This window comes from Otolemur garnettii, unplaced genomic scaffold (assembly GCF_000181295.1).
Source record: "Otolemur garnettii isolate 467f Iridium unplaced genomic scaffold, OtoGar3 scaffold00217, whole genome shotgun sequence".
Classification (NCBI taxonomy): Eukaryota; Metazoa; Chordata; class Mammalia; order Primates; family Galagidae; genus Otolemur; species Otolemur garnettii.
Genome location: NW_003852612.1, coordinates 2,146,666 through 2,165,257, shown reverse-complemented (window position 1 = coordinate 2,165,257; position 18,592 = coordinate 2,146,666). Strand labels below are relative to the sequence as shown.

The following is an 18,592-nucleotide window of genomic DNA, read 5'->3' as shown; positions in this document are numbered from 1 at the left end:
TGCATTCTTGGGATATAGTGTATTTTTCTCAGGTTATTGGCAGATTTTTAAATATTCTAGTTTAGGTAGGGCATGGAGGATTACTCCTGTAATCCTAGCAATCTGGGCCTTTAAGACAGGAGGAGCCCATGAGCTCAGGAGTTCAAGACCAGCCCCAGCAAGAGTGTGACCCTGTCTCTACTAAAAATACAAAAATTACCCAGGTGTTGTGGCTGGCACCTATAGTCCAAGCTGAAGCAAGAGGATCACTTGAGCCCGGAAGTTTGAGGTTGCTTGAGCTAGGTTGAGGCCATGGCACTCTAGCCTGAGACAACAGAGTGAGACTGTCTCATACATACATACATACATATTCTAGCTTAAAACAGCTATAAAAATAGAGAACCTGAGAGCTGAAAAGTATGTTAAAGGTTATTTCATAACCAGGCGTAGAAATTCCCTTTATAGATAGATGTTTGCTCTTTGTTAGGCATTTCAGTGGCAGGAAACATATTTAAAAGCTAATCACAGTTATTAATCTAGTCCCAGTAATTCAGAGAGAGTGCTGAGAAAGCATTACAGTGACCCTTTGCCTGATGAAAAATGGTAATCAGAAGCCTTCAGAGAAAACAGTGCTTTAACAACTGCCTTTCCTGGTAGTTTATAATTGGAAACTCATCAGTTCTTGATATTTCCATTTCTGTTTGTTTGAGTCAGACAAAGAAACCGAGACTTACATTGCTTTAAGGGATTTGATTTGTCTGGTTTCAAAACAAATAAATATTAGAATCTGCCATATCGTACTCTCTTCCTTGTATTATCCCAGGCTCTAGTCCCTATGAAAAAAAAGAGAGAGAAGAGAGAACATAAGCTGATAATAGATACTGATCCTAGTACATCACTCAGAAATACTGTTAGTGTCTAGTTACTCATATGCGTTGCTAATTCCTTTATCCTGCAGGCTTACTGTGGATTTCTCCGCCCTGGAGTTTGTTCACAGAATCTTTCTGCAGTGGCCACTGGAAACTGGGGCTGTGGTGCCTTTGGGGGTGATGCTAGATTAAAAGGTGAGTTGATGCTGTAAAAAGGATAGCGTCCTGACCAGGACAAAAAGTTCATCCTTCAAGCCGGATTTCTAATGTTCTGTCAAAGTAAGAGACCACAAAAATCTTAGAGAAAAGGAAAAAGGATATTTGACACCATATTCTTTTCCTCCTTTTATGTTTAAAAGAATTCTTATTTTAATTTACTACTTCCCTGCAGAGGTCGCTTATCTTTTTGATCTACCAAACACACTGTTTAGTTGACTATAGCAAGGTTGGTGGGACAGAATAGTGTATAAAGACTACAAAGTCTCAAACCAAAGCACCCACTCAAGTACCTTCCTTCACTGGAGTGATTATTATGGACAGACTGACTTCGTTGACTCTGTTTCATTCATCAGACTTAGTGGGCATCTGCCATGTTCTGGGCATTGTGATAGGCTCTGAGAATGAACAGGTGAATAAGATGCGGTCGGGCCCTGCTGTGAATTCACAGCAGCATATGAGAGCACACTCAAATGCAGCACACAATAGCAAGTGCTTTAATACAGGTCTGTGGTTCATAGTATAGCTTGGGAGACCTGTGTGAATGGCACAGAGAAGGAGACATTGGGTACCCGAGAGAGATGAACATTTCTTGTGTTGTATTGTTTATGGTAGAAAAATCACAAAACCCAATCAGCAGAGCTGTTGGCCATTTACCCATTTGACATTTACTTTACTTTTGAAAGTTATCAGTTATTTAGAAAATAATGTTATATTATTACTAAGGTTGATTACTGTTCCATTTCATCCCACTGGTATGATACCACTGTGTATACCACAATACAATTCTGGCACTGTCTACCTTGAATTATTCCAGATCCCACAGATGAAGGACAGAGTCCACAAGACAGCCCCCACTTCAAACTCCATCCAGAAGTTTCAGGGGGTTCCCTAGGCCACTCACATTTCTGACCAACTGGCTACCAGTCCAGGAGTTCCCATGGCCCCGCCTGAGGAGAACTCATTAAAATCCTGTACTTACAATTGCAGGGCTTTTTTTAAATTTAATTTTATTATTATTATTTTTGAGACAGAGTCTCAGTTGAGTGCTATGGCATCATAACTCACCAACAACCTCAAACTCTTGGGCGCAAGCAATCCTCTTGCCTTAGCCTTCCTCGTAGCTGGGACTACAGGCACTTGCCACAATGCCCAGCTATTTTTTTTAGAGACGGGGTCTCACTCTGGGTCAGGCTAGTCTTGAACTCCTGAGCTCAGGCAGTCCACCCATCTAGTCCTCCAAGAGTGCTAGGATTACAGGCATGAGCCACTATGCCCAGCCTTACAATAGCAGGTTATTATTTTTTTTGCAACTTTTGGCCAGGACTGGGTTTGAACCCGCCACCTCTGGCGTATGGGACTGGCCCCCTACGCTTTTGAGCCACAGGCACCGCCTGTCAATTGCAGTTTTATTTTAAAAGACGTACATAATGTGAGGCCTGGGAGGAAACGCAGAGCTTCCACTACCTCTCTGGGGAGGTGTCAGAGCACCTCACTCTCTGGTGTACTGATTGGCCGTGCAACTCAGTCCCTAGCCCTACCCCACTCCAGGAGGTCAGGCTTTCTGGATTATGTCGTTCACATAACAAAGACTGGCACTCATTAAATTCCTGAAGTTTTTTTGAAGCTCCTACTGAGAACCTAAGACTAAGACCGGACAGATTTTTTTGTTACATCACTGATATCACAGTAACAATAAAACAATAAAGCAAACATAAAGCAGCCAGCTGGCCTTGATAGCCAAACTCATATTGATAAAATCCATCTCCTTGGAATAGAACAATTGAATCTGTCATAATGTCAGATGGCCTTCCTCCTCAACAATAAAAAAACTTGTTATTATTTTTATAAAAATGACACTTTTTCCTCAAAATAAAATATTACCATGAAGAATGTAAAAATTATCAGAACATTTTTGTGTCCATCCTTTTGGACATTTCTGTGTAATAATATGTAACCAATTTAATGAGATCACACCATCTGTTTTCTAACCTCTGAAAATGCTGCAGTCTCAAGAATAGTTTTCAACACTAACACATAGAGGTCTACTGTCAACATTTTTTTTTTCTTTGAGATAGAGTCTCACCTTGTCACTCTTGGTAGAGTGCTGTAGCATCATAGCTCACAGCAACCTCAAACTGTTGGGTTCAAGCGATTCTCTTGCCTCAGTCCCCCAATTAGTGTCACCATTGTTTAATGGCTACATAGTATTCTGCTGTATAACCATTTATACCATAATTTGTTTCACAGATTTCTCATTCACAGATGGTTGATGTGTTTTTATTATCTTATAAACAATACTACTGTGTATAATTATTTATATATCTTCTTAGAGTAAATTCCCAGAAGATTATTGACTTACAGGATATGTGTATTTTATTAATATATTTCAATACTTGTTGCAGTTGCCCACTATGAATTACTGTGTGTGCATTTACATGGTCTTCTTTGCATGAGAAACCTCACCATGATGGGATGTTATCAATCTTTTTAACTTCTCTGAGGTTGAGCAATTTTCTTGTATTTATTGACCATTTGTTTGGATTGTGAATTGCTTTTTTATGCTTTCTGCACATTTATCTCTTTGGGAGTAGTTTTATTTTTCACTGGCTAATAATAATTCTTTGTTAAGAAATATTAGTTGTTTAATTGTCAAAAAAAAATATAGACTTTCTTTTCTTTAGTTTTTTTTCACTTATTTCAGCCCATTTGGCTGTGGCCATCCTTAGTTACTCTTATGTGTTCAGATTTTTGTTGTGTACTTAGAAAAAATTTTCCTGTCCTGTCTCCTTATTCTAAAAACTTTCTTTCTTTCTTTTTAAATTAATTATTCTAAAGACTTTCTATCTACATTTTCTGTGAATTCAAAAACAGGAACTGCATGGTACTTTTTTCCAGTGCTTTGAAAGTCTATAAAAGAAAGACTTTCTGGTTTTTTAAAATGAAATTCTTTATCATCCTGAATTTGTTTGAGAAAACCTGTTTTTCACTCTGGGCTTATTGATCTTATGACAGACATGTTTTTTCTGTTTTTCACTTAAGTAAAATGAATGGCTAGATTCATGTCATCAATCCAGAAACCAGGTCTGCCGTAAGCCACGGTCATTTGTGATGGACAACTTGGAAAGCTTTGTGAATGTGTTCACTTCGTTTCTCTTCCCACCACCACCCCCAGCTTGAAAGCCTTTCTCTCAGACTACTTTTGCTTACTCTGATGACTGTCAGGTGTGCTATTCAGTGATTTCCAAATATAATTCTCTTCATTATTGAAATTTAAACTTTGAAACGACATTTTGATATCCCCTCCCCTTTGTTAGCTTAAATAATCTTTAAAAAAAATTAGAAATAGTTGGTGTCCTTCAGAGGGGAATTGGATATTAAAACTGGGATTTTGAAAAGAAAGAAATTATGACACATCTATGTAATGAAATATTATGCAGCTACTAAAAAACCATTGCAGAAATAAATCTCTTGACATGGAAAGATGTTTTTGGAATATTACCAAACATAGAGAGACACATGGTATAGGGCATATGAGGTCTGATAGTTAAAGTTCTCAAACTTATCCTAGAAAAAGTGCTGCATACTTCATTGTTGAATATCACTACAGTCACCTTGAAAGCACCCCTTGGGAAGCTATATATCAACATCAGCACCTAGTCTACCCTTCAAAGCAATTTTTTTTAAAATTTATTTTATTCTATTTTTGAGACAGAGTCTTACTCTGTTGTCCTGGGTAGATGCGGTGGTGTCATACCTCACAGCAACCTCAAACTTCTGGGCTCAAGCAGTCCTTGCCTCAGCCTCCTGAGTAGGTGGAACTACAGGGGCCTTCCGTGATGCCTGGCTAGTTTTTCTATTTTTAGTAGAGACAGGGGTCTCTTGCTCAGGCTGGTCTTGAACTCCTGATCTCAAGCCGTCCACCTACCTTGGCCTCCCAGAGTGCTGGGATTATAGGCGTGGGCACCATGCCCTGCCTTCAAAGCAATTTTAGTATTCTTTTTCTGGAATGGCTATTGTATGACTCTTGATATCCTGAATGTGTTCAAAATGTCTTCCTTTTAATATTTCCTTTATCTTTGGGTATAAAAAAAAGTCACTGGGTGCGAGGTCAGATGAATAGGAAGAGTATTCCAATATAGTTATTTGCTTACTGGTGGAAAACTCCCTCGGAGACAGTGCTGTATGAGCTGGTCATTGTCATGATGCAGGAGCCACACCTTTCTCATGCCAAGGTTTTCAGTTAAAATCTTACTGTTTTTCTTTTGATGTTTACTTAGTCTGCCTTGTTTCTCATAGTCTGCTGTTGGTTTTAACCAACATTTAGAAGAATTTTTTCCCCAACCTTCCCACCCTCCCCCTTGGAATTTTGTTAATGTGTTGTCAGTTCTGCCCCTTACTGGCCACCCTTATTTTCTTCATTGGTGATGCTTTCTCTCCCCTCACAAAAACATTTAATCCATTTGTACACTGCTGTTTTCTTCATGGCATTGTCCCCATCAACTTGAACTAACATGTCCCTGATTGCACTACCACTGTTGGCAGCTTTGATAAGGAATTTAATGTTTGTTCATTGCTCTAATTCAAGCTCCAACATTTTCACGTCAGCACACAGAACACAATAATGAGTGCCACTCAGCAAGACATTGCCACATGGCAACACAAAGACAGCTGTACAACCACGAGTCACTGATATAAACCTTACTGAGTTGTGTGAATGGTGCTGCCAGTGTAAGCGCACCATGGCAAGTTTGTGAACTTAATTGTCAGACCTCGTTTAAACCATTTTAAAAATTAAATTATGAGTATAAAATGTCATACAAATTTGAGGTTCTCTATGGTTCTCTGTTCATGTATTAAGATTAAATATGGTTGTCTCTAAGTGGGTGATAAGTTATTTTCTTTTTAATTTATGTTTTCCTATTGTGATCATATAATGTTTTTGTATCAAAAATCTTACCAAAATTTTTTTGTGGAGTGGAGATATGAGCATGTATAAAACCTTGTATTTCTTTTATTAGAAATAGGGCTAAACTGGAGGCTGAGGCAGGAGGATCACTTGGACCCAGCAGTGTGAGGCCAACCTGGGCAACATAGCAAGGCCCTGTCTCTTTAAGAAAGAAGATGAAATATTTTTTAATATGCTTTTTGCCTTATACATGAGTTTTGCAGCTCACTACAATTTAGTTTTTAACTACCTTAATTGAACATTATTATGACAACTATTAAGAGAACATTTTCATGTTTTATTCAACAGACATTTATTAATAACTTTCTTCCCCAAGCAACCAGTGACCCTAGGAGCCAGAGGGTAGTTACAAAAGGAGCAGGGGGAGGTGGAGTGGGTTCGTACCTGGCTCCGGCAGCAGCCAGTGGAGTTCTCTCTGTTCTCCTGCCTGGCTCCTGTCTTGCTGAGCATCCTCTTTAGGCCCAAGGGAAAGCACTTTTGAGTGAATGTGAACTCTGCTTATTTGTACTGCTCCTCATGATTCTAAAGTGACCCCCTAATCCACAGTTGACTTTTAACATTTTTTTAAAGTTTTAGCTGACTTATTACTCATTTGTATGGTAGCTACATCTTCTTCCCGTCCCCTTTCAAAGGGCAGACAGTTCATATATTTCATCTCCTTGGAGGTGCTTGTGACACTTTAGTTGCCTTACAAACTCAACTCTGGCAGACGCAGGAAAAGTTATAGATTACAGTATTCGGCCTTTCCTCATTGGTAGGGTGGAAATAACTTTTTTTTGTTTTGTTTTGTTTTGTTGAGACAGAGTCTCATGTCACCCTCAGCAGAGGGTGCTGTGGCATCACAGCTCACAGCAACCTCAAATGCTTGGGCTTAAGCAATTCTCTTGCCTAGGCCTCCCAAGTAGCTGGGACTACAGGCGCCTGCCACAATGCCTAGCTGTTGTTTTGTTGCCGTCATCATTGTTGTTTTTAGCAGCCTGGGACCAGACTCAAACGCACCAGCCCCAGTGTATGTGGCCAGTGCCCTACTCACTAAGCTATGGGTGCTGAGCCGTTTTTTAAGCTTTCTACATCTCATCTCAGCAGAATTTGTTTGGTGGGGACCTACCTCAAGTATATCACCTGGCCTTAGGCACTTATGAAATTGTTTAGTACATAATCTAACATTTTTTAAACGGTAAATTTTTTAAAATTGCTTATTTTATCTCTTATCTCTAATTTTTTTACATTTTAATCAATATATATATAATACTTTGGAGTTTTTTTAACTACTTTTTGTGACCTACCATAGTCACAAGAGATAACCTGATAGAAGCAAGAGAGCAGTTACTACAGAAAGATTAGCACTAAAAAGGTATTTCTGTGTATGGAACGTACTCTTTTCCTGTAAGATTCCGTACCTATTAGATCATTCTTACTTTTCTGAGTTGATCTGCTTACTTTGTGAGGGAACTAAGTGGCACTTTAAAGTTCTTCTTTATGTGTTCTTGACAGTTTCTCCTTACATTTTCTTTGGTGCTTCTTTTTTTAGCATCTCCAGAGTGTTACCTGTAAAAGAGTATGCCATTGCCCATTCACCACGGTTTAAAAGTATCATGCACATTTTCTCGTATTCCCTTTTCTATCTTCATTCCATACCTTCAGTACCTAGCAGTGACTTGCAAGTAAAACATGCTCAGTGAATTTCTGTTTAACAGATTTATTCAGCAGTCTCTATGTGCCTTTCATTAATCTTGGACTTTGCACAGTCTTGGTAGTCTTCCATCTGTGCCCTGCTAATTCCTTCTCTTCCTATAAGAGTCTATTCCAGTGGCCACTAGTCCAGAAAGATCCCCCTCATCCTCCTGAAAGTTCTGCATTAGGTTTTTTTTCAGTTGAAAGAGACACATACCTACAAGGGGATTGTTCCTTGGTGTGTCTGAGGAAGGCAAAGGTAGAGTTGGCCTGAGGGATAGGTAGATCCTAAAATCAGGTGTTCCCTCTGTTCAGTGTGTGTGTTAGTTCTCCTTCCTTTTTCTCTCAGTATGACCACCTTGTTCTCTTGTTTCCATCATAGGAACCAAATAGTTCCAGACTTAGAATACTGCAGTTGCCAGGCATGGTGGCTCAACCAGTAATCCCAGCACTTTGGGAGGCCCAGGTGGGAGGATCACTTGAGGCTAGGAGTTTGAGACCAGCCTGGGCCACAAGCGAGATACCATCTCCACAAAAACTTAAAAGATTAGCCAGGTCTGATGGTCATGTGCCTGTAGTCCTAGCTACTCAGGAGGCTGAGCAGGAGGATCAATTGAGCCCAGGAGTTTGAGGCTGCCAGTGAGCTATTGTATGGTTGTGCCACTACATTCCAACCTAGGCAATAGAGTGAGACCAAAACAAACAGCTTGGCACCCATAGCTCAGTAGTTAGGGTGCTGGCCACATGCACTGGAGCTGGTGGGTTCGAACCCAGGCAGGACCTGCTAAACAACAATGATAACAACAACAAAAAAATAGCCAGAAGTTGTGGCAGATGTCTGTAATCTCAGCTACGTGGGAGGCTGAGGCAAGAGAATCACTTAAGCCAAAGAGTTTGAGGTTGCTATGAGCTGTGACCCCACAGCACTCTACTGGGGGCAACATAGAAGGCTGTCTCAAAAAAAAAAAAAATACAACCACCACCACCCCTGCAGTTGAGTGACCCAAGAGCAAAGAAGGAATACCATAATAGGACCAACTTGCCAACTTGGATCACTTCCTTATGAGCAAATTATTATAGTCAAGGAGATAAACACTAGACACAGCCCCTTAATGGGATTAAGAGGATTTCCAGCTGATTCCCATGACATATTTATATTGAGTGAAATGTTTCTGAGATAAACTTTTTATAAATGTATTTTCTTTCAGACGTTATGTTCATTTATAGCAAACCTAAATAATGTCATCACTAATTATTTTGCTGTTTTCAAATCAAAATAGCTAAACTTCAGAAAGCCATTAATCTAGGGAAGGTTGGAATCTGGACAGTGCTGATAAGTCATTTTCTACCATGATGTTGTTGGCTTGGCCTAGCCCTCTGGGTTCTGTGGGAGGTGTGGTTACGTGGGGGGGGGGGGTTGTTAATAGAAAAGGCCAGGTAGAAGAGTACAACTCAGGGCCAGGCCACCTCAATTTGTCTACCACAGGCTCCTTTCCACTTTGCTTTCTCCTGCCATAGCAGATCACATGCTCTATTTCTCTCCCAACCCTGCTTGAGTAAGAATATTCCTTCCTTAACATTTCTGTGTTGTCCTTTTTTATGGTTCCATTGCTTAAAATGGGGTCTTGTATGGTAATGTGTGTTCCATGCAAAGGTGTCTGGAGCAGGTGACTGTTTCTTACAGGTTGAGCATCCCAAATCCAAATTTCAAAATGCTCCAAAAGGTAAAACTTTGAGCACCAATGTGATGCTCAAAAGAAATCCTAATTGGAACATTTCAGATTTCAGCTTTTGAATTTGGAATGTTTAACTGGTAGTGCAGATATTCCAAAATCCAAAAACAAATTTACAATTGGAAATAATTCTTGTTGCAAGCATTTCAGATACTGCAAGCAGTATCAAAAAGAAAGAAAGAATGCCTGCTTTCTCCTACAGCTTACACAGTTACCCTTTAATTTGCAGCCTCAATTTACTTTATTTTATTTATTTATTTATTTATTTATTTTTCTAAGACAGAGTCTCGGTATGTTGCCCTTGGTAGAGTGCCGTGGTGTCACAGCTTATAGCAACCTCAAACTCCTGGGCTTAAGCAATTATCTTGCCTCAGCCTCCCAGTAGCTAGGACTATAGGCACTCGTCACAACGCCCAGCTACTTTTTGTTGCAATTGTCATTGTTGTTGTTTTTAGCTGGCCTGGGCTGGTTTTGAACCTGACAGCCTCGGTGTATGTGGCTAGTGCCATAAGCACTGTGCTATAGGCGCTGAGCCTATAGCCCCATTTTAAAGAATGAGAAACCAGTGTTCATAGACAGGTTAATAAACCTATCTAAAGAGAGACAGCTAGTAAGTGCCAGAACCAACTTTCAGACTTATCCCCATCTTCCTCAAACACTAATATATGTTCATTAGTATTATTATTGTTATTATTACCAGTTGAGAACATATTGGGTGCATTCTGTGTTCCGAGAATTATACTAAGTACATTCTTTACCTGTATTAGCATACAACAAACTATATAAGATAGGTTTTCTTTTTTGTTTTTAAAGGTAAGGGGATTGAGGCATAGGGAGGTGAGTAATTAGTAATTAAGAATTCACACAGATAGCAAGTGACAGTACAAGGTTCAAACTAAGATTGCAGACATTTTCTGCACTTTTGCTATTTAATCTGTATTGGCTGCAAGGTATGGATCTGGATCTAGATTTGGGGGTTGCCATTCTAGAGGTAGTGGTTGAATAGAAGAGAGAGTGTATTTAAAGCAAGTGAGAGGACCAAGGATGAACCCTTAGTTAACATCTGTAGTAGGTGTGAGGATGGGGGTGTCAAGATTCAGAACAGTAGGCAGAGGACAAGACCAATTAGAGAAGAAGAGCTGTCCTAAAAGAGTACTATGTGGTTGAAACAAGGAATTAATTGCTTTTGGGACTGGTGAACAGCATTTGAACTTTTTAGGGTACTGGGGGCATGAGAGCTTACAGTAGACCTTGAGTTTCACTAGAAGGATACAAGTAGTATTTTTCTATCTGTACTATTTTAGTATCCTTGCCAGCGTGCATTTAAATAAGGTAAATAAAGGATTTAAGGACAGTCTTCTGGCTGGCATGCAGTAAGGTGGCTTGGAGCCTAGCAGAGTAACTTGGCATAGCAGCAGGAAGCAGAGCAGGTGGAGGCCTGAGTCCTGGAATCAGGGCTCCAGTCTTACTTAGCTCTATCACTTTCTGACTTTGTGACCTGGGACACGTTACTTAATCTTTGGGTGCCTAAATTTATTTTAAAAATGGAGCAAATACTGATACTTACCTTGTGCACTTTTTGTACAGAATGGTAATTTAGTGCTTATAAAGATTCCAGGGCTTAGTGTTAGCAGTTGGTACAATATTACATGCCAGTGGCTTCACAACCTACCTGTGGTATGAGTATCTATCACTTCACCCATGTTTTGCTTGGTCCATTTGTTGCAACAGGATGCTGTGATTTTTTTATGTGATCATATTTATTTGTATTTTCTCTTCATAGCTTAACATCAGTGCCAAAAAGAAAATTAAAACCAAGCTCCCTGCAGGTTAATTTAAGTGATTATTTGGCATCTAGTTGTGCAGGAAGCTAGAATTTGACACTTTTATGTCAAACTTGGAATCAGTCCACACATTTTAATAGATTTGTGATTTATTCTCATCTAACTCTTGATTCAAGGGAGTTCACTTAAATCATGAAGCATAGTTCTCTAGATTTGCATAGAGCTTAATGTTGTAGACAATAAGGTCTAAAGACAGTGCTACTTAAAATAATCCTTTGTCAGTGATTACTTATCTAGGATCAAGATTATCTTTCTGGGCTCAGCACCTGTGGCTCAAGTGGCTAAGGCACCGGCCACAAACACCTGAGCTGTGGATTTGAATCCAGCCCAGGCCGCCAAACAACAATGACAGCTGCAACCAAAAAATAGCTAGGCGTTGTGGCAGGCACCTGTGGTCCCAGCTACTTGGGAGGCGGAGGCAGGAGACTCGCTTGAGCCCAGGAGTTGGAGGTTGCTGTGAGCTGTGATGTCATTTCACTCTACCCAGGGTGGCAGCTTGAAGCTCTGTCTCAAAAAAAAAAAAAAGATTATCTTTCTGGGCTTAGTGCCCATAGCGCAGGGATTACGGTGCTAGGGCAGCGAGTTTGAACCTGGCCCAGGCCAGCTAAACAACAATGACAACTACAACATAAAAATAGCTGGCTGTTGGTGGCAGATGCCTGTAGTACCAGCTACTTGGGAGGCTGAGGCAAGAGGATCACTTAAGCCCAAGAGTTTGAGGTTGTTATGATCTGTAATGCCATGACACTCTACTGGTGGTGTCATAGTGAGACTGTCTCAAAAGAAAAAAAGAAAACGATTATCTTCCTGGAAACTTCATTTATGTAGTTATAGTCTAGCATCCTGTGCAGCAAAAACACTTGTAACAGTGATTATGGAATTCTGAAAAAGTCTTTAGGATCATCTTATGACTTCATTGTATAGGGTGAGAAAAATAAGGCCATGAGAGTAAGTGATCGGCTAAAGAGACAGAGCTAGATTGCTAGCACAAGGGTGAGGACTGAACTTGGTTGACTCCCAACTGCCTAACACGCACTCAAGCAGAAATGAGTGGAAAATGAAGAAAGTGATATGCATTGATTTTACTTTTTTATTTTTCTGCTATTAGGATCCAGCCTCTTTGGGATAGTTCTGTGGAGCTTAGCTCTAAGAACTGTGCCCAGCTCTAAAATGGCCTGTGGAGCATTGTTAAAATAAATTCTGTAAAGAGATGAATGTTAAATGTTTTTATTAATATTTCACTTCCACAAATGGCAAATGACTGGGGATCTAGCAGGAAATAGGACTAAAAAGTCTCTTCTTTGGTTCTTTGGGTCTCTATCTTTTTTTTTAAAATAGTTTCACTTTGTCACCCTCGGTAGAGTGCTGTGGCATCACAGCTCACAGCAACCTCAAACTCTTGGGCTTAAGTGATCCTCTTGCCTCAGTCTCCCAAGTAGTTGGGACTACAGGTGCCCGCTAAAACACTGGGCTATTTATAGAGACAGGGTCTCCCTCTTACTCAGGCTGGTCTCAACCCCATGAGCTCAGGCAATCCACCCACCTCAGCCTCCCAGAGTGCTAGGATTACAGGTGCGAGCCACTGCACCTGGCCTTCTTTTTTGAGTAGGAAATATTTAAAGCCAAATTTTCATTCTCACTAAGAGGTAAGAAATGATACTTCTTAGCGGAGAAAGATGTTGATTCATTAGTTTCCACATTCTTACATGTAGTTTAGGATAATTAGGAACCTTTAAAGTTGAGTGTACTGAAGCTTTAATGTATGCATAAATTGGTTGAGCAGTTTTAATTAAAACTTATCTCTATTTTGAAGTTAATTACTTTCAACACTTTTGAGATTAATGAGGCATAGACATGGCACCTTCCATGTTGTAGATACTCAACAAATATTTGTTTGGAAATTAGAACATACTTCGGTATTTTAGAATCTTATGTGTATTATTGCATCAGAGATTCTTTCCCAAATCTGCATAATACTCAACTATATCAAATTTTATTGGTTCAACTTAAAGATTTTTCTTCTTATATAATTTTTTAAACTTTCTATTTAAAAATAACTTCAAATTTACAAAAATAAAAATACATACCTGTATGTATCCATATGTATTTATGCATACATGCACAGTTATTTTCTGAATCATTTGAGCATGTTTTTTATTTCTTCCTAAATACTTCAATGTGTATTTTCTAAGAAAAAATTATCTTACATAAATATATTAGTTACTAAATTTATATATGTGCATTGGTATTTTTAATCTACTCTTTAACTATATTCCAGTTTTGTCAGATGACCTAAAAAAACCCTTTCTAGCCTTTTCCCTTCCAGCATAGGGTCCAGGGTCAGGTATTGCATTTAGCTATCATGTTTTTTAGCCTCTTTCTGAATCTGAAATATTTCCACATTCTTTCTCTGTCTTCTGTGGCATTGACCTGATGAAGAATACAGCTGTCTTTGAGTTTATCTGCTCTTTCTTCATCATGAGGTTGAGGTTACACATCTTTGGTTAGAACACTGTTTTGGTGGTACTGTCTAGTGCAGTGGTTCTCAACCTTCCTAATGCCGTGGCCCTTTAGTACAGTTCCTGTGGTTTGCAACCCACAGGTTGAGAGCCGCTGGTCTAGTGGCACTTGATGGCCATGTGATGCTGTTGGTGATCTTAATTTCTCCATTGCGTAGTAATTGAGGTTTTTTTCTCTCTGTGACTAATAAGCTGTGAGAAGATGCTTTAAGACAAAATTTCTGCTGGATTTAACATTTGTTAATGACTCTTGCATGATCCACAGTGGTTGCAACGAAAGTTTGTTCCTGTTCCAGCAGTCCCTGCAAGAGCTCTCCTGAACTCATCTTTCAGCTTTCTTGTCCAAACCATGGAAGCAGACATTGCCCCAAGGATTCTAGTTCTTTTTAGGGTAGAGGATATTTGCTAAGTGTGCTCATTGCTACTCTGGTGTCTGGTGTCTGGTTTTGACCCTTTTAGCAGACAGAACTAGGAAATGCATATATAAACATACAGTCAAGTGCAAATATGTGTATTTTAGACATCATACCCCAGTGCCTTCCATTTCAGTCCATCCTCTGGAGTTCTTTTTGTCTTCCCTCATTCTGTGCTCACATGTCCTTTCTTCCATAGTGAAAAGTCCAGCTCCCTGCCCCATCAACACATTTATTCATTCAGTCTTTCTAATGTCTTTAAAAGTAGTTTCAGAGCTGTTTCACCTGTACTACTGTGGTAAGCGAGCCTAGTATTATAAAAAGAGCTGGGAATTTGTTTGCAGTTTTTTCCTTCTAGCCTAAGGGTAGTCAAATACCATGTTCATATGTTACTTTGGTTAAATTTCTTTCTTCTTCCTTTCCCTTCAGTGTAGTTATGTTATTCATTTGAACTAAAATTGGTCTAATTTGTTTTAGTTTGCTTTCAGTTGTAGGTGCCTACCCATTCCCATTCCTGCTGTTATTTTCTTTTTCTTTTGTTGAGACACTCTGTTGCCCAGGCTAGAGTGCCTTGGCAACCTCATAGCTCACAGCAACCTCAAACTCTTGAGCTTATGCAACCCTCTTGCCTCAGCCTCCTGAGCAGCTGGAACTTCAGGTGTCCACCACAATGCCTGGGTAGTTTTTCTACTTTTAGTAGAGATGGGGTCTCACTCTTACTCAAGCTGGTCTCAGACTCCTGCAGTCCACCCACCTTGGCCTTCCAGAGTGCTAGGATTACAGGCATGAATCATCACGCCTGGCCCCCATTCCCATTCTTACTGTCTTAATTTTTGTTGTTTTTGTTTGAGACAGAGCGTCACTTCATCGCCCTCAGAAGAGTGTTGTTGTATCACAGCTCACAGCAGCCTCAAACTCTTGCACTCATGTCAGCCTCCCATGTAGCTAGGACTATAGGCACCCACCACAGTGCCTGGCTGTTTTTAGAAATGGGATCTCACTCTTGGGCGGGCTGGTCTCAAACTCCTGAGCTCAGGCAATCCACCTGCCTCAACCTCCCAGGGTGCTAGGATAAAGGGCGTGAGGCACCATGCCCAGCCTAAATTTTATTTTTTAAATATGTAGAATATTAACATGCTTTCAGAAAGCAAAACTATTAAAAGATGTCCTCTATAATGTTTTTAATTGATTTCTACCTTCTCTTTTATGAAATAAAAGATAACATAACTAACAAAAGGGGGCTCGGTGCCTGTGGCTCAATTGTCTAAGGTGCCAGCCAAATACAACTAAGGTGACAGGTTCGAATCCAGCCCGGGCCCACCAAAAACAACAATGACGGCTGCAACCAAAAACTAGCTGGGCGTGTGGCGGGCGCCTGTGGTCCCAGCTACTTGGGAGGCTGAGGCAGGAGACTCACTTGAGCCCAGGAGTTGGAGGTTGCTGTGAGCTGTGATGCCACAGCACTCTACCCAGGGTGACAGCTTGAGGCTCTGTCTCAAAAAAAAAAAGCTAGCAAAAGGGCATTTATTATAACTATGTTAAATTTTGTTTTTTAAAATAAATTCAGTCTATTGAGATTATAAAGTAACTTTTAGAAATACAGTTTAGTCTTAATGGTTTGTAACTTTGATTTCCAGAAATAGTGGCTCTCTGTTGTTTCCCCATTCCAACACACTGAAGAGTCACTGTCCAATGTCTTCAGTAACATCAGCTTCTTGCTTTGGTGACTGGTTAGAGACAGGAATGCAGGTGAAGTTGCTTATTGTGAGGTTAAAGAGAGCATTGGAACCTCCCACATTTGCCTACAATACAGAAGATGAGCAACTATATTATGAGACAAAATGATTAAATCAAGCAAGCAAATATAAAAATTTTATTTTCAGGCTTAGTGTCTGTAGCTCAGTGGCTAGGGCACCAGCCACATATACCGGAGCTGGCTGGTTCAAATCCACCAGAGAGTACGGTCACCATCCACCATCCACAGTCGGGCCTGCCAAACAACAATGACAACTGCAACAACAAAATAGCCAGGCATCGTGGCAGGTACCTGTAGTCCCAGCTACTTGGGAGGCTGAGGCAAGAGTTAAACGCAAGAGTTTGAGGTTGCTATGAGCTGTGACACCACGGCACGCTACCTAGGGCAACAGCTTGAGACTCTGTCTCAAAAAAAACAAAAACAAAAACAATTTGTTTCCAGATTAAGGAAATATAACTACCATGTTGGTGCCTTGCTTTGCTGCTCCAAATGCACCCTCCTTTATTTGTGGTCCAGAAAAGATGCCTGTGTGGGAATTTTGTAGTTTAATGATATTCTCAGTAGCATATCTGAAAAATCACATACTAGATGATGTATGTCCATCTTGTATTCACCATTTCTAATAACACGTACATTAGGTTTATAAATCTTAAATCTAGGATGAAGCCATGGAGCACCAGCTATGAGTTAGCTGGTGGAAAGAGCTAAAGGCATCTTGAGGGAAAGTGTCATAATATAGCTGTGCCTTTTGTCTTTGCTACAGCCTTAATACAGATACTGGCAGCTGCTGCAGCCGAGCGAGACGTGGTTTATTTCACCTTTGGGGACTCAGAATTGATGAGAGACATTTACAGCATGCACACTTTCCTCACTGAAAGGAAACTTACTGTTGGTAAGTAGGAGGTAGTCTTGACACTCAGTATCTAGATGGATTATACATTATCCAATGGGAACATTTGCTAAATCTGGATGGATCACAGTGGGTAAGAAGCAGCAAAAGCCTGGCTCTGAAAGGGGAAGACAGAGCTCTTGGCAGGGCAGCATTTGCAGTCTTTTTTTTTTTTTTCCCTGGCAGTTTCACCTGTGATCTTGAATGAGCATGTCAACTTACTAAAAGTAAAGCTAGAATCTGGAGTTAGTGTCCAATTTTACTTTTGTGTGTGTAAAACAACAAAAAATAGATAAAAGAGGGTAAGTTCAGACCTAAGAAGCCTGAACATGCCAGCGTGTTTGTTCCCGGAGAGCTGAATGTATATAACTGGGGTTACTGTGAACTCCCCAGGCACTGCATGGATAACGGGCCATGTATAACCTGTTATAATTATGACTAAGTGCTTTCTCTAAAGAATTTGTAAAAATGTTTAGGTTTATGGTAGGAAAGGCTTTCAGGCATATGAAATTCACACTATATTTTCAAAAGCCAAATCCAAACATATGATTTAGATTAAGACAGAACTGGAATGTTCTTTGAAAGGTTTTCCCATTTACATACCTTAATGTGCAAACTGGTCTGGTCTTTTACTCTCCAGGAGAAGTGTATAAGCTGTTGCTACGATATTACAATGAAGAATGCAAAAACTGTTCCACCCCTGGACCAGACATCAAGCTTTATCCATTTATATACCATGCTGCTGAGTCCTATGCAGAGGCCACTGACCAGCCAGGGCAAAGGACAGGGACCTGAGGAGCCAAATGAATAGACCTTCTCCCACCTCTCACCAGGGATGTTCTGGTTGAATTTTCAGGTGTACATATGAACTGATTTAAGTTAATATAAATGTGTATATAATCCACATTTGTAGTCAAGGATACGCTCCTTCCTCACATGTGATTATCAGTTTGTACCATTCAGCCTCTTCCCTCCTGATCTGTGTGGGCTTAGGTATGTTTTGGTTTCATTTTCTTCTATTTCAGTCTTCATTCTTTGATTTTTCTTTCTTTTGCCTATCAGAGTTCTTGTAAAATTCCATGAAAGATTGTGGGTTGGCTGTCAGGTCTCATTCTTTTCACCTGTATGTTATTGAGATTACGTCTGCTCTAGCAGATGCCAGTGATGCCAGAGAAGAAGTAGAAATCCAGGGGTCTCTTTAACTGGGTTTGATAAAGGTCTACCTGTGAGCCTTTTGTTATGCTTATATCATTTGGGTTTTTGGAGTTTGAAAATTAAGAATTTGGTTTTTTTTCATCCTTGTCATATAATGTGAACTTCCTAGATTAAAATTTCTTTTTATTTAAAACAATAATTTCCAGGAAGTGTTTTGTTTTGTTTTTTAAGAGTTATGATCTTGCTGTGTTGTCCATGCTGATCTTGAACTCCTGGCCTTAGCCTCCCGTGTAGCTGGGATTACAGGCGTGAGCCTCGGCACCCAGCCAGTAACTATTCTTTTGTGACATCACCTTTATCTGTCATGGTTTGTCTATCTATTTCCTCTGGTCAGTTTTTATTGATAGTGTTTTTGGAAACTGACCAAGGTGAGAGGGAAATATAAAATAAAAAGAGGGTTTTCTCAATATGGTGTAAAGAAAACAGACTCGGTGGCACCTGTGGCTCAAGGAGTAGGGTGCTGGCCCCATATACCCCAGGTCATGGGTTCAAACCCAGCCCTGGTCAAAAACTGCA

General features: G+C 40.0%; 1 protein-coding gene across 1 annotated transcript in view; it reads left to right on the top strand.

The window, feature by feature from the left end:
• Positions 1–17,764, top strand: part of PARG (poly(ADP-ribose) glycohydrolase) — a 139,440-nt gene extending 121,676 nt beyond the window's left edge. Inside the window, exons 17-19 of the mRNA XM_003801665.3 lie at positions 938–1,043; positions 16,736–16,864; positions 17,502–17,764. Of these exons, the coding sequence (XP_003801713.1) occupies positions 938–1,043; positions 16,736–16,864; positions 17,502–17,656 (390 nt within the window). The 3' untranslated portion in view covers positions 17,657–17,764. The remainder of the gene's footprint in view (positions 1–937; positions 1,044–16,735; positions 16,865–17,501) is intronic.
• The last annotated feature ends 828 nt before the right edge of the window (positions 17,765–18,592 follow it).